This window comes from Rhinopithecus roxellana, chromosome 19 (assembly GCF_007565055.1).
Source record: "Rhinopithecus roxellana isolate Shanxi Qingling chromosome 19, ASM756505v1, whole genome shotgun sequence".
Lineage (NCBI taxonomy): Eukaryota > Metazoa > Chordata > Mammalia > Primates > Cercopithecidae > Rhinopithecus > Rhinopithecus roxellana.
The window spans coordinates 7,659,323-7,675,962 of record NC_044567.1 but is presented as its reverse complement, the minus strand read 5'-3'; the positions used below and the strand labels follow the sequence as shown (position 1 = coordinate 7,675,962).

The window sequence follows — 16,640 nt, the reverse complement described above, 5'->3', positions numbered from 1 at the left end:
ACGGGGGGAAAATAAACAACAAAAAACCCCCAAATCCCAACAAAAAGAACCCACCAATTATTTTGGATGCCTGGTAAACAGCCTGCACCAGAGGATAAGGCTTTTCTGGCTCTCAACTATGCTTTTTTCTCTTTTCATGTGCCTTGTCCTCCTCCCTTGAAACTGCGGGGTGGGGAGGTCTAAAAATAGTCAATGAATCATGGCAGATAATATTGTGCAGTAGTTACATAAACAGCCAGCCTGGGCGCCGGATCCCCGGGTCGGAACGGAAAATATCTGGGTCAGGGTTGTCACACTGAATAGGGTCCCCCGGAGCCGGCCTTCGGGAGGCGCGGCCGGGGAGGAGGCCTGGGCCTGCGGGCCGGGAGCAGCAGTGGCGGCCTGCGGGAGGGAGCGGAAATCCCGGGACGGGCGCGGGCAGCGGCGCGAACAGGGCGGGCGAGCTCCACGCTCCCTCCCCATGGCCGGGAGCGGGCCGCGGCGACGGCGGCGGCGCTGACAGGCCCCGGGCGGGGCGGGGCAGGCGGGCCTGGGCGGGGGCCTGGGGCTGAGGGGAAGATGAACGCCCTCCTAGAGCAGAAGGAGCAGCAGGAGAGGCTGCGGGAGGCCGCGGCCTTAGGGGACATTCGGGAGGTGCAGAAACTGGTGGAGAGCGGGGTGGATGTGAACTCCCAAAATGAGGTCAACGGCTGGTAAGTGGGGAGCGGGGGAGGCCTAGGGTCAGGGCAGCCGGTCCGAGGCGTGGGGCAGTCAGTCGTGACGTGGGCCCAGCGCTGTCCCTGGACGCCGGGGCTACGGCGAGGCCTGCCACCTCGGGCCTCCGAGATTGTGCCCTCTTGAGGCCAGCCCTGGCCCCCATGCCTCGTGCGGTCAGGAGCGCGTCCTGCCCAAATCCAGGCCCACGTGGTCCACTCGGGGCAGCGCCCCCTGGGACTCTGGTGCCCTACACCCTTCCGCCGCGCCTCCGGCTCACTTGGTCAGAGCGGTGCTGGAGGCTGTGATTCTCAGCGACTGAGCGTTGGAGCTCACCCCAATTCGAGTGTTGAGTTAATTTGCCGTAGGTGCTTCTGGAGGACAACACATCTTGCAGAGCTAAAAGCATAAGCAACTGATCAAATACGAATTTTATAAACTAGCATGATTTCCTTAGCCAAGACCAGGAGAAAAAAAAAAAAAACAACACACATTTGCGTCACCATTCTGCTTCTCTTTTGTTTCACTGCAACTGAATTGCGGCTGCTGCCTACAGTTGCCTGTTTGAAGGAAGACTCATTTGTTTATCCTACCCAGTGTTTTCTTTCTTTTTTTTTTTTTTTTTGAAACAGGACTTGCCCTGTCGCACAGGTTGGAGTGCAATGGCACGGTCTCGGCTCACTGCAACTTCTACCTCCCCTGCTCAGGTGACACTCCTGCCACAGCCTCCCAAGTAGCTGGGAATACAGGCGGGCACCACCGCACCCGGCAAATTGTGTGTGTGTGTGTGTGTGTGTGTGTGTGTGTGTGTGTGTGTGTGGTATTTTTAGTAGAGATGGGCCCAGGTTGTTCTCAAACTCCAGGCCTCAAGTAATCCACCTGCCTCGGCCTCCCAAAGTGCTGGGATTACAGATGTGAGCCTACCGTACCCGGCCTGTTTTCTTATTACAATTTCAAATACAGAATGTCATCCAAGACTTTAGATGTCTGCCTGCAAATTGAATTCGTCCCAATTAAATAAGGAGTCTTATCTTAAGATGTTGCTGGTGGTCAAAACTTAAAGTTACTGAATGTGGCATTATTCCGCCCTCTGTATTTAAAATTTAAAATTTTGATTCAGGTAATGCTTAGCCAGACTATTTTGCTAGCTTAGAGTTGAAGTGAGTTGCACTTTGGGAGGCTGAGGTGGGCAGATCAGGAGGTCAGGAGATCAAGACCATCCTGGCCAACATGGTGAAACCCCGTCTCTACTAAAAGTGCAGAAATTAGCTGGGCGTGGTGGTGCGCGCCTGTAGTCTCAGCTACTTGGGAAGCTGAGGCAGGAGAATCACTTGAACCTGGGAGATGTAGGTTGCAGTGAGCTGAGATTGCACCACTGTACTCCAGCCTGGGCGACAGAGTAAGACTCCACCTCAACAACAACAAAAAAGTGAGTTTACATTTTTTTTTTTTTTAAGTGGAATCATCCATATTGGAACTGAAAGGGGCAATGGAGAGAGGATCAACCCCAGAGAATAACTTGCCCTAGGCCACATAACTATTAATGTACCAGAACCATGGTTTCCAGACTGCCTCAAAAGTCTATCTACCTGGGCCTGGTGCGGTGGCTCACGCCTGTAATCCCAGCACTTTGGGAGGCCGAGGTGGGCAGATCACGAGGTCATGAGTTTGAGACCATTCTGGCCAACATGGTGAAACCCCGTCTCTACTAAAACTACAAAAATTATCTGGGGGTGGCAGCACGTGCCTGTAATCCCAGCTACTTGGGATGCTGCGGCAGGAGAATCACTTGAACCAGGGAGTCAGAGTATGCAGTGAACCAAGATCATACCACTGCACTCCAGCCTGGCGACAGAACGAGACTTTGTCTCAAAAAAAAAAAAAAAAAAAATCTGTCTATCTTGCAGGACCTGGTGGCTCACGCCTATAATCCCAGCACTTTGGGAGGCCAAGGCAGGAGGATCACTGGAGCCCATAAGTTTGAGACCAGCCTGGGCAACATAGCGAGACCCCAGTCTCAAAAAAAAAAAATTATCTACCTAATTTCCCTAAAGAAAGCAGCCTGGATAGCTGACCAGAAAGCCAGGAAACAGAGGATACTACCTTTTTGTTCTGTTTTGTTTACAGGTGTTTGCAAACTTGCTGTTGTGTATGTACCTTTTCTGAGCATTGCTCTGGTTCAAAGCTGTGAATTACCGTTTTGGCACTGGGAGGCGGTGTTGTGTAGAAGGAGCCTGGTCTTTCCTGCAGGGTCTTCTCCATTCCTGCCTAGACGGGACTTTAACCGTTGTTCATTTTCTACTTGTTCCAGAAGAGTATTGTGAGCCCTTAATGAGATGAAGCATAAAATAAATAGATAACATTTATTGAACTTGCTTTATAGCACAGATAGGGTTCTTTTTTTTTTTTTTTTTTTTTGGAGACGGAGTCTTGAACTCTCACCCAGGCTGGAGTGCAGTGGCGCCATCTCAGCTCACTGCAAGCTCCACCTCCTGGGTTCATGCCATTCTCCTGCCTTAGCCTCCCAAGTAGCTGGGACTACAGTCATCTGCCACCACGCTCTGCTAATTTTTTGTATTTTTAGTAGAGATGGGTTTTCACTGTGTTAGCCAGGATGTTCTCCATCTCCTGACCTTGTGATCAGCCCACCTCAGCCTGCCAAAGTGCTGGGATTACAGGCATGAGCCCCTGCGCCCAGCCAGCACAGATGGGGTTCTGAGTGTTTTACGTGTGTTAGCTTGTTCACGACTACCTGGGGACATAGTTACTGTTCTCTCCATTTACAGATGAAGAAACTGAGGCCCAGAAAGAGTAAGTCATTTCCTCACTTTGCGCAGTGCCCCTTCCCAAGGTCATGGGATTGACAGTAACTAGTGGAGCCAGAAAACGAACCTGGTATCTGATTCCAGACCTACTCTCCTAAACACAATGTCTGCCCCATAGTAGGTGTTTAGTAAAGTGGATCTGAGGTAGCCTGAAGAGGCTTCTTATAGGTTTTGTGTTGTTTTTTTTTTGAGATAGAGATTCACTCTTGTCACCCAGGCTGGAGTGCAATGCATGATTTCGGCTCACTGCACCCTCCGCCTCCCGGGTTCAAGCGTTCTCCTGCCTCATCCTCTCGAGTAATTAGGATTACAGGTGTGTGCCACCACGCCTGGCTAATTTTTTGTATTTTTAGTGGAAATGGGGTTTCACCATGTTAGCCAAGCTGGTCTCAAACTCCTGACCTCAGGTGATCCGCCCGCCTCGGCTTCCCAAAGTGCTGGGATTATAGGTGTGAGCCACCGCGCCCGTCCTCTTGTAGATTTAATTGGAGGAATTGTCTAATAGGCTTGTCAAATTCAACATATCCAAGATTGAATTCCAAGTCTCGCCTCATGCCTCTACCACCTCAAGCCTGCTCCTCTGAGTTCCTCAGCCTCTCAGGGGTGCTCAGGCCAGAACGCTTGGCACCCTGCTTGCCTCCTGTCTTTCACAGCTGACATCCAGTCAGCCAATTCTACGAGCTTCACCTTCAGATACAGTCAGAATCCAACTACTCACTAACCCTACCACTACACCTCTGGTACACCATTGTTTCCCTCGCCTAGATTATTGCAATAGCTTACTAGCTAGTGTCCTTGCTCCTCAGCTTATATTAAACAGTCTCCTTAATTAATACAGTGGTCAGAGGGATCCTGACTTAAAACATAAGTCAGATCATTTCACTCTTCTCAAAAATGGCTCCTATCTCACTCAGTAAAAGCCTACAGGGTCCTACAATTTCTACTGCTTGTCCCCACATCTTCCCTCCTTACCTCTGTGCTAATTTCATGGGATTTGCCCTTCTGCTTACCTTTTTCCCCTGGCCTCCTTGCTTTCCCTGGAATACCAGACAGTCCTGATTCAAGATCTTTGCGTTTTGTCGTCCCACTCTCTTAAATGCTTTCCCTCTAGATATCACATGGTTTGCTTCCTCACCGCCTTCAGATTTTAGTTTAGATGTCACCTTCTTGGCAAGGCTTTTCCTGGGCCCTCAATTTAAAGTTGCACAACCTCTGGCATTCCCTAATGCCTTTCCCTGCTTTACTATTGCTGTCACACTTCATCACCACCTAGCGTACTGCATGCTTTGCTCATGTATTTGCTGATGTCTGTTTCCTCTTCTGTAAAATGGGGGGAATGTTGACAATAGTATTACCTCATGGGTGTAGAGGATTAAATAAGTTAATACATATAATGCCTTTAGAGCAATGTCCAACATGTGAAGCGTTACACCTGTGTTAGCTATTGTTGTTATTTTCTTATTATGAAGCAATGTGCTGGGTAATGGAATATAAGGTTACCCTCAAAAAACGTACTCTCTCGCATTGCCAAGCAGAATGGTGACTGCTTTCAATTCTTAGTTGATCAGTAACCACAATTTCAGCGCCAGTGAGTGATGCCCGGTTGATGAATGACACCCAATGCCTCAGGTCTGAAATAGTTTTCGACACTAATAAGATATTCTGACTGCAAATATAAAGCTTAAGGAGTTGAAGTTCAAAGATAGAGTAATCTATCAATTAGATTGATCACTCGTCATTCCACCACATCAGTTGTAATTCAAGTGTCATGCATACCCCCTTGGTTTTAAGGACCAAGGATAATGCTTCATGAAGAACTTGAAAATATTACCTGGCTGCAGGGACTCTGAGTTATGGCTGCCCAGAGCCACACAACTCTGGACTGTAAATGATGATGACTAAGGCACAGGGCTGTGGGGGCCATGCTATGTTGACTTAACACTGCTTTACATGGGTGGTAGTTTAGCAAGTTGGTTTGTCCCAGAGTCTCTCAGACCCACTGGTAGTAAATTACCTCCTTTACGCTCAAGGTTGCCATGAACAAGTGATCTACTACTAGCAAGTGAGCATTTTTTTTCCAAAAGGGAGCATCTTTTTCTCATCATGCTTCATTCATTTTTGAGGGCTCACTTATCATTATAATTGTTCACTTTTTAAGCCTGTGCCACAGACATCCACACACAAACACACTCAAGGCTGCAGTTTGCCCAGAATCAAGGATAGATTAGATCCTTCTACTTCAAGCAAGGTCCACCTTATCCTTAGTTTACTCATTCGGTACTTTTTTTTTTTTTGAGACAGAGTCTTGCTGTGTTGCCCAGGCTGGAGTGCAGTGGCGCAATCTTGGCTCACTGCAGCCTCTGCCTCCTGGGTTTAAGCAGTTCTCCTGCCTCAGCCTCCCCAGTAGCTGGGATTACAGACGTGCACCATCACGCTAATTTTTGGATTTTTAGTAGAGACGGGGTTTCACCCTGTTGGGCAGGCTGGTGTCAAACTCCTGACCTCAAGTGATCCACCTGCCGTGGCCTCCCTAAGTGCTGGGATTACAGGTGTGAGCCACCATACCTAGCCCATTCAGTAAATATTAATTAAGCATGTATATGTGCCAAGGAAACACTTCCTTGCCTTCAGGGAGCTTGATCAAGACTCTTCTCTCCCAAACTTAACAAGACTCTTACTTTTCCCAAATTAGCAATAATTTTGTCATTGCATCATGAAATACACCTTAAAGGAACCTGGATAATCTAATTCTAATGAGCCATAATGTAGAATGTCACTCTGAGACATCAGTGGAATTGCTCCCAGCCAGCCAGATATACTAACTTTCTGTGAGTTACTAATGCTAAGCCCAGGGCAAATCAGCTTTTTCCTAGAACCATATAAACTTTCCAGATAATTATACTTCCCAGGTTAGTGAACTAACCTTCACTATTGAACATTTGTTCCAACCTTCATTTCTGTATTTGGCTGTAAGAGCTCTGAAGATATTTATCCCAGTTCAATTAGAGAGTTGGTGAAAGAAGACATTTCAAAACACAGGGACAAGAAGTATTTTCCTTCCATAATATACATTCAGCTTTGGCACCTAGGGATGGATTGAGTTGCTCTGAATCTTTCATTTCTGTTAAGATGGAGTTTTGCCTGCATGCTAATTATGTTTCTGTACAGTATGAAAATAGTAGCCCTTCAGAGTGTGCGGAATTGCTTCCTCTGTGTACAATATTGAGTGATTAGTTTTACTTAAATGAGTCTGATATGTTAGAAGAGCCTGTTCTTGAAGAATTTTGGTTGTTGATATATATTTTTTAAGTACCTCAGGAATTAAAGTATATGTGCAATGCCTTATGTTTACGCAGATGAGGATATGTTTGTAGCCTTCTGGAGAGAACTAAAGAAGCCAACTTTTTAAAAATGGAAATTTGGAAATCCTTTGTGTATGTGTTAAGGAAAGAAAAGTAAGAAGGAAAAAGAAAGTGAGCAACTGGGATTCAGACAAGAATATCTGCTGTCATAATAATAATTTAAGTGACAGAGCAAGCTGCTGATAGGAGATGGTTATTAGCCTGATAATATTGAATCTTCAGGTGGCATATGAAGTGAGTTTCCATAGTCCCTGAAAAGGAATATAGCAATATAAAAATATGTTTCAGAGACTGAGATGATCTAATGAGCGATACTGATAGTGTACACTCCACGTTACCATTGGAGTTAGCCAGCCAGTGAGCTTACCTCCTGGAGGCTATTGAAATTAAAACTCCTAGGTTAAGTTAGTTTTTCTCAGGAACCAGAAATGAGATTTAAAAACAAAATTTAAGCATATTAAATATTTTGATCATCTTCTTTGTGAAAAGTTGAGATTACCAGCCCGGTTACCTGGTTCTAGCTGAACTCTAACAGGCTTATATATACATTATTTACTAATGTTTAGAATCTGAAATCCCAAATCACCTCTCCTCTTTTTCAATCATTCTTTTCTTTGGGACAGGACTTGTTTACACTGGGCATGTAAACGAAACCATGGTCAGGTGGTTTCTTACCTGTTAAAATCAGGAGCTGACAAAGAAATTCTTACCACAAAAGGAGAAATGCCAGTCCAGTTAACATCAAGGAGAGAAATCAGGAAGATTATGGGAGGTGAGTCTGTGTTTGGGGAGAACTTTTGATTTCGTTAGACTCATTGAAGACTTGTGGTATTATTGGCTACATTCTTAATGCTGGTCAAACAACTGTTCTATTTTTTTTCTTTCTTTCTTTTTTTTTTTTTTTTGAGACAGAGTTTAGCTCTTGTTGCCCAGGCTGGAGTGCAGTGGCATGATGTCAGCTCACCACAACCTCTGCCTCCCAGCTTCAAGCAATTCTCCTGCCTCAGCCTCCCGAGTAGCTAGGATTACAGGCATGTGCCATCACGTCCAGCTAATTTTGTATTTTTAGTAGAGACGGGGTTTCACCATGTTGGTCAGGCTGATCTCAAACTCCCGACCTCAGGTGATCCATCCACCTCGGCCTCCCAAGGTGCTGGGATTGCAGGTGTGAGACACTGCTCCCAGCAACTGTTCTATTTCTGAAAGCAAATTACTATGCCAAGATAGTAATTCCAGGTTGTTTCTGGGGAGGTCAGCATTGTAAGGTTTTATTTTTTTATTTGTAAAATTTAAGATAATGATGAACATGGTAATCATAAACCTAATGAAATATTCTTTTTTTTTCTGACCTGCAGAGGCAATAAGCACTGACTAATGTCACATACCAAAAGACACCACTTCCAAAAGACACCTTTTTTTGGTAATTTTGAAAGGACTGTGATCTGTTCTGTTTTCTTCTTTTTAAGTGGAAGAAGACGATGATGATGATGACAATCTCCCCCAGCTGAAGAAGGAGTCAGAACTGCCCTTTGTTCCCAACTATTTGGCCAACCCAGCCTTCCCTTTTATCTACACACCCACAGCAGAGGATTCAGCCCAGATGCAGAATGGGGGCCCCTCCACACCCCCTGCATCACCCCCTGCAGATGGCTCACCTCCATTGCTTCCCCCTGGGGAACCTCCCCTGTTAGGGGCCTTTCCCCGGGACCACACCTCTTTGGCACTAGTTCAGAATGGTGATGTGTCGGCCCCCTCTGCCATACTCAGAACACCAGAAAGCACAAAACCGGGTCCTGTTTGTCAGCCACCAGTGAGTCAGAGCCGCTCCCTGTTTTCTTCTGTCCCGTCCAAGCCACCAGTGTCTCTGGAGCCTCAAAATGGGGCATATGCAGGACCAGCGCCAGCATTCCAGCCATTTTTCTTCACTGGAGCATTTCCATTTAATATGCAAGGTAACCCCTCATCAGCAAACAGCCTCTGCAACAGGGGAGTTGGTGTCCCGGGAGGTGGGATTTAATGAGGTATTTTGGGTATAATTACAAACTTACAGAAATGTTACATGACTAGTATAAGGAACTCCCTTTACTCAAATTCACAAATTGTTTACCTTTTGCCCTTTTACCCTGATACCCTTCAGTATTCTTTCCATTATATTTTTCCTAAGAACAAGGATATTCTCTTTTTTTTTTTTGAGATGTAGTTTCCCCTGTCACCCAGGCTGGAGTGCAGTGGTGTGATCTTGGCTCACTGCAACCTCCACCTCCCAGATTCAAGCAATTCTTCTGCCTCAGCCTCCCAAGTAGCTGGGATTACAGGAGCATACCACCACACCTGGCTAATTTTTTTTTTTTTTTTTTTTAGTAGAGATGGGGTTTCACCATGTTGGCCAGGCTGGTCTCAAACTCCTGACCTTAAGTGATTCGCCTGCCTCAGCCTCCCAAAGTGCTGGGATTATAGGTGTGAATCACCGCACCCAGCCAGGTATTATCTTATGTAACTACAGTACAAATGACCAAATTTGAGAAATGTAATCTTGAGGTAATGCTGTTCTGTAATCCATAGTCCATGTTTTAATTTTGTCAATTGTCTCAACCAATGCCTTTTGTATTCTATCATCTATTATACGTACTATCTGTACTATTACAGAAATAGTACTATTGATATCTATCTGGACTCTCTGTACTCCTCTGCTCCCTGTGCCCTGCTCAGGATCATGCGTTGCATGTAGTTATCATGTCGTTTTAGTTTCCTTTAATCTGGAATCTTTACCCTTTATCATTTTTGATCTTGATCTTTTTGAAGAGTCCAGGCCAATTATTTTTGTGGGATATGATTTTCTTTTTTTTTTTTTGAGACGGAGTCTCGCTCTGTCACCCAGGCTGGAGTGCTGTGGCCAGATCTCAGCTCACTGCAAGCTCCGCCTCCCGGGTTCACGCCATTCTCCTGCCTCAGCCTCCCGGGTAGCTGGGACTACAGGTGTCGCCACCTCGCCCGGCTAGTTTTTTGTAGTTTTTAGTAGAGACGAGGTTCCACCGTATTAGCCAGGATGGTCTCGATCTCCTGACCTCGTGATCCGCCCGTCTCGGCCTCCCAGGGATATGATTTTCAATCATTCTTTCTCTACTTATTAGTTGGTATTTTACTGTAAAGAAGGGCTTTCCCTTCTCCTTCATTAATATCATTATTGACACATATATCTTTATTTTATTCAGTGGGTTATAATCTGTTACTATCAATTTTCAATTATTCAAGTTATCCCAGATTTGGCCAGTGGGAGCCCCTTCAAGCTGGTTCTTATGTCCCTTGCAGGTGTCTTCATTGTTCTTGGAGCACTGCCTTACTTTCTGGTGCAGCAAGATGTTCCAGGCTCATAGCATAACTTTTCCCCTCCCACCCTGGAATCAGTCATTTCTCCAAGAAGCCCTGGTTCTTTTTGGTGGAGAATGGTATTTAGGACACACAGCAAATTTGCCTCCCACTTGGGCCCACCAAGAATGGTATTTAGACACCAGGATGTGGGCACTAGGTGTCCTCATTGCTACAGGTATATCATTTCTTCTAGGCCCGCTGAGAGGACATAGCCAGGAAAGATACCCATATTTCTCTATCAGTGTATATCTTTTTGAGAATATTAAAAACCACAAGTTCATCCTGAGTCTTCCAAATCCAGTCAAATACCATAGGGTACAGCTAGTCTTACTTTTCCTTTTTTCCTAGAAGTAACTCTCTCACTTCCTGTTTTTGAGGAGTTACTACTGTAGGTGCTAACAGTGACCTGGGGTGCCACAAGGGATTCATATACAGGGAACAAAGCAGAACAAAGCAGGGTGCTTGACTTGGGCTGTCTTGGCAGCCAGGTTCAGAATAAAGGAGCAGATTGCTTAGTTCCAAGACCTATGAATAATAAGACCCCTTCTTCATGAAGGTGCCACATTCACATCAAGTTATACTTTAGCTTTTATTAGTAGCTTGTCATTTGGCTCTTTTACTGTCTTTTTTGCAAGGAGTTTCATATTTTACAAATACCTTTAGGTCCATAATTGTTCAATCTTTTTAGGGTAACTCACATCCTGCCCATGCCTTCTTTCCAACCTTTTTCCCCCTTCCCCTGTTCATGTATAGTTTGATACCCAAACCTGTTCTTAAGACTTTGCCTCCTTAGCTCCAATGGCAGAAGTAAATTATCCTTCTACATAGCTGGAATGGCTTCCCCTGCCTTGCTCTTACTTTGTGAACCATAGCCTAAAAGTATGGGCAACAATGCAGGAAACTGCTCCAGCAGAGCCAGAGCTGGGCCTGAGCAAACCCTGCTGGTTACACTTGGTTTTCCCACCAAACAGGTCTGTTAATCATGTACAGAGCTTTGGCATGATTAAGTATAACCATCTTCTGGAAAAGATCTTAAATAACAGGGGCTGTGCTGTGCCAGAACTATTCATTAACATTTCTCCTTTTTTTTCTAGAGCTGGTACTCAAGGTGAGAATTCAGAACCCATCTCTTCGAGAAAATGATTTCATTGAAATTGAACTGGACCGACAGGAGCTCACCTACCAAGAGTTGCTCAGAGTGTGTTGCTGTGAGCTGGGTGTTAATCCAGATCAAGTGGAGAAGATCAGAAAGTTACCCAACACTCTGTTAAGAAAGGTAAGAAAAGTCTGTTAAGCATGAATGGCTGCTTTTTGCATTTGGAAAATACCTAGCTCCCTCCTTGGTTATATGAGTTAGTTGAGGGAATAAACAGAGAATAGAAAAGGAACAAAGAATGATTTTCCACTGGCTTTTTTTTTTTTTTTTTTTTTTTTGGCAAGTCAAGTGAAGCAGTGGAGTGGAGAAGGAACAAAGACATCTGTAACTGGTGTTTGGCCAGTTACATTCTTACAAACTAGTTGGAAACACCATTGCATTCAGATCAGCCAACAGTGGCATTTTTGGAAGTTGATACCAGAGATAATTTTCTGAATTATCATTCACGTGTTCCTATTCTTGGTTTCTTTAGTGATCTGTAAGGATTAACTTAGTGCACTACTAGATGTGCCTTCTGTTTTGCAAGTGAAGAACCAAGTTCAGTTACAGAGCAAATCCATATAGATGCATGTGTGGTCCTTCATACATCTCTGGGTTTTTGAACATCAGGTTTCTGGCTTCTCAGGGCACCCGGGAAACTGATCTGTGTGTTGCCTCTCCCTTCGCATAGCCTCTCCCTTCGCAGTGTGTGCTCATGCTGTCGCAGCTGCTGAGCTTTTTTTAAGGGCTTCCACTTTGCAACCCAATCAGCCTGGGGCCTTAGTTGCACTATCACTGACTTAGCCTGCCACAGGGATTTTTTTTTTTTTCTTCTAGGTTTTGAAATGAGACAAGATACTGGTATCAATACAGTACACCAAACATATGGAGACAAGTGGCTCTTGTTAATCTGTTTAACATATTTTTGTTTTAGGACAAGGATGTTGCTCGACTCCAAGATTTCCAGGAGCTGGAACTGGTTCTGATGATAAGTGAAAATAATTTTCTGTTCAGAAATGCTGCATCCACACTGACTGAAAGGCCTTGTTATAACAGGAGAGCTTCAAAACTGACTTACTAATGCAGCAGGGACTTTTATCACTGAGTATTATGACAGTGTGCGTCACCTCTGGGCCAAGGACAAGCCATTGATCTAAATGCCTCGGATGCCCGGGAGGGCCTCTGGTGCCACTGCGTAGTATGTACTAACATCATTCTGCCAAGGTAGGAAGCCCCTGACCCCCAAGCAGCGGTGCCACTCTTCCAAGCCTCTTGGTGCACAATAAACCTATTGCTTGAAGCTTTGAACAGCTGAGAAGTGGTCTGGAGAGGCAGAAGCTGAAGGTTCTATATCCAGTGTGTTTTATGTTCAGAATGTAAGAGAGTTGTCTAAGCAGAAGCTGAGAGACAGCGGAGCCTATTTCTAGCCACTCCTGTTGACAGTGCACCTGAAGGGCCAGGATGTGTTTTTCTTGGTGTTGCATGCTCACAACTCTCCTGACATTGGGAACTTATGAGGGAGGAAGACTGGGGAAAGCACAGATACTGGACAGATGGATTCTAGTGTGACTTGTGACTGTGAGGGTTCCTATAACATATTTATAAATGTTACTCAGGTTAAAAGTATTTAAGAATACAGTTACCTAATTGTAAATATGCTGTTAACCAAAAGAGCTTTCCCTCCCTCACTTTTTCCTTTGTAAACACTCATGACTGCTTCTCTATTTCTCGAGTCATCTCTGCATTAACTCCCCTTCGTGGTCACTAGAGGGCTCTCTGATGCCTTCTAAAAGAGCAACTGCTTTTTTACAATGCCCCCCACCCCCACCCCTCCCATAGAGACAGGGTCTCACTATGTGGCCCAGGCTGGTCTCAAACTTCTGGCCTCAAGTGATCCTCCCGTCCTTGGCCTCCCAAAGTGCTGGGATTACAGGTGTGAGCCACTGCACCCAGCCCACTTTTTTTACTCTGAAGTGATTCCAGTCATCTGTGTGTGTAACTGCATCCTATGAGAAGAGCACAAATATTGCTGTTCCATGTTCTCCACTTTCATTTTCCACTACAAATGAAAAGCAATTTTTGAGACTGAATCTGTTGCTATTTTAAAGGTTATTGTGGGAAACTGAGCTAAAGGAGTTAGCATCTTTATTTTTGTATCAAAGATAAAGGTTATTTTGAAACTATTAGGATTTTTACACAATTCTGAAATCTGTTGCTTTTGTAAACAAATGGTTTGATCTTAGTGATCCCCTTACTACTACCACCAATTCACTTCACAAAGTCAATTATGAGTTGACCAGACTTTGTTCTGAAAAACAGAAACAAAACACCTGATTAAACTCTTGAGTATGGCATAGGAATTTTTTAAAAGAATGCATTCAAGGATTCTTTTCCTTTCCTTCAGTGTCATTAATGTTAAAAGAGCAGCCACTGTTTTGTTGAAACAAACAGCTAAACTTCAGAAATAAGAACTAGCACACTTAGACAAACAGGAGAGCAGGGGTTTGAAGCCAGCTATCGAAGAGCATCCCTGCTGTCTTAAGAAGCTTTTTCCCCATAGTGCCTATAGTTTCCAAAGAAACTCAACTTCCTAACTGTGTTAACTTAATTTTATTAGAACACTACAGTTGAGTGAGAACGTGCAGAAGATGTCAACGGAAGAGAATGTTGTGCTAAGATAATGGCCTCCTGCTGCTGCCTAAATGCTGAAATGAGGTTGAGATGTTTTTCAAGGCTAACTTCACGGAATCACTCTGTTTAGTGACTTAATTGTATCCCACCAATTACTGCTGGTGACTTACTCACCCTTGTACAGTGTTTGCATAGCAGAGTGAAGTTTACTTATTACCCTCTTTCTCTTCAGTGCTTTAAAGAAGAAACCTTTCTTGTGTGTGTTTTTTTTGTTGTTTTTTTTTTTTTTTGAGACGGAGTCTCGCTTTGTTGCCCAGGCTGGAGTGCAGTGGCATAATCTCAGCTCGTTGAAACCTCCGCCTCCCGGGTTCAAGCGATTCTCCTGCCTCAGCCTCCCAAGTAGCTGGGATTGCAAGCATGTGCCACCATGCCTGGCTAATTTCTGTATTTTAGTAGAGACAAGGTTTCACCATGTTGGCCAGGCCAGTCTCGAACTCCTGGCCTCAAGTGATCCACCTGCCTTGGCCTCCCAAAGTGCTCTGATTACAGGTGTGAGCCACGGCGCCCAGCCTCTCCTTTGTGTTTCAGCCAATCGGAAGTGAATTTAACTAGATGTAGTAACCTTTTTTTCTTTGCTTCTAAAAAAGTTACAGTTTACTGATCAAGTTAAGTCTGGTTCTATCCTAGATGAAATAAATTCAATATTAATTCATGTCTAAGTTACTTGGGTTAAAACACTTTCAGCCACCCAGATTAATTAAAGTGGAGCAGTGAAGGCCCCTGGCTGGGAGATGGCCTCCAGAGGAGCAGCTGCAGGGCATGTTCTAGGCTTAGCGACAGAGGCAAGCAAGGAACTGGTGTCTCCGGTGAGAGGTGGGTTTGATGTGTCTCTGCCCTATGCTGGTCTCTCTTCTCCTTTATAAAATCCTCTGTGGTCAACTGACTCCTGCGTATCGCAGTAGAATAAGACTGCACAGTTGCTGGTAGGTGAGTTTAAAGTCTTAATCTATGCATTCAGAGAAATATTTTTATATGCTTTGTGTAATTTATAACAAGGATTTTTTTTTAGCTTTGTTAACTGTGAATTCACCCCTCCTCCTCCACTGCATATTTAAAGCATGTGTTCACAGTGTGTAAACATTCACTGAAGATTTTTTCTTTGTGCATTGCTGACTGTTCAAACATAACAAGTATTATTAAAATTAAATATTAACTGACCGATCCTATACGCCTTCGTTTTGGCTTCCTAAACAGCACTATAGTTCTAATCATAGGGGGTTCAAATTGTTGGACAGTCCCAGAGACCAGACGCTCTGGAGGAAGATTAGAAGGGCCCTCTCTCCACCTGAGCCTCCTGCACATCCCGCTCATACCCTGTCAGTAGCACCTGGGGACGGATATTTTGTGCGGTGTCTTTCCTTCCAGTTCACAGCAGTCGACTTCATTTCCCTGGAGCAGCTGAACCAGTTAGATGGAGGTCATCCCCTATTAACCACATTTTTTGATTATCCTATTTACTTTACCCAACTGAGCCTCTCCTTTGGGTTGTCAGCACCTGTCAGGGCCTCGAGCTCAGAAGCAAATCCCAAGACAGGAGAGGAAACACAGCCTTACACTTCCAGATCTTCAGCTGAGAATGATGCTGAATGAGTCTGCTTTTCTGTTGGTTCAGGCCAGCTAGCACCTCACAAAGCAGACGTCAAGCCAAATTGGCCTAATAAATCAGAGAGCATAGCAGAGACCTTTTCTTAGCACCAAGGAGAGGCAGAATAATTTGGGCATTTGTGCTTTCATACTTGCTTTATCACAAGGATGGAAGTCATCTTCCATGTACTCATAAACATCCTGGGCAGAAACAGCCTGCCAAAAAAATGCGATTAACCTTTAACAAATGGTCCTGCAGTACAAGCTGACCCAGAGCATATAGAAAAAACCAATCAGAGGATCCACCTCCATCTGTATCTACTGCAAACCATTTAGGATTGGGGAGAAAACCACCATCACCCACACCCACTCACATCATACCAAGACAAAGTTAGAGGAAATGAGAGCGAGGCAGGAGACCAGAACACTTAGGAACAAGGAGAAGAGATCCATTCCAAATAGAAGGCCTGTGCCAGGCGGACTCTGACCTGCAGGAAAGGAACTCTTTGTTGGCTTGCTCAAGAAAACAAATTTCATTCGCCCCTCACATCTTGTCTGCCAACCTGGGGCTGTGGGTGGCTTCCCTCTGGGCAGGAGGTGGCCTCTCAGCTTCTTTGTGCTCACACATTCAGCTTTGGCTGGACTGAGGAAAATGAATGACTTGGAGGCCTCACTGGTTATAAAACTGTCTGGAACAGACTTCAAAATAAGCAAGGAAGTAAAGCATCATGCACTTCTTAGTCCCTAGAGAAATAGGCATAGAGGGCTGAGGGATGACATGAACGTGGAGGTGTTCAGAGCAGCTTTCCCAAGAGGCCCCAGGTCAGATTTCAGGGCCTTTCTCACCTCTTACAATATCTGCACAGCAGAGCAGGAACTACTGGCAATTACCCAGGGAATTTTGGCTGTGAAGGGAATATTTGCAGCCAAGAGCTCTTGGGTCTGAAGTTCAGGTAACTACAACCATGTACATGTGTAGAA

At 44.8% G+C, this 16,640-nt stretch overlaps 1 protein-coding gene across 1 annotated transcript; it reads left to right on the top strand.

The window, feature by feature from the left end:
* The first annotated feature begins 305 nt into the window (after nt 1–305).
* ANKRD40 (ankyrin repeat domain 40) lies at nt 306–15,237 on the top strand. Its single transcript, XM_010386185.2, has 5 exons — nt 306–692; nt 7,504–7,652; nt 8,347–8,832; nt 11,344–11,525; nt 12,319–15,237. Exons 1-5 carry the CDS (start codon nt 559–561, stop codon nt 12,463–12,465), a joined length of 1,098 nt encoding a protein of 365 aa, XP_010384487.1. The 5' UTR covers nt 306–558; the 3' UTR covers nt 12,466–15,237.
* Nucleotides 15,238–16,640: the final 1,403 nt, after the last annotated feature.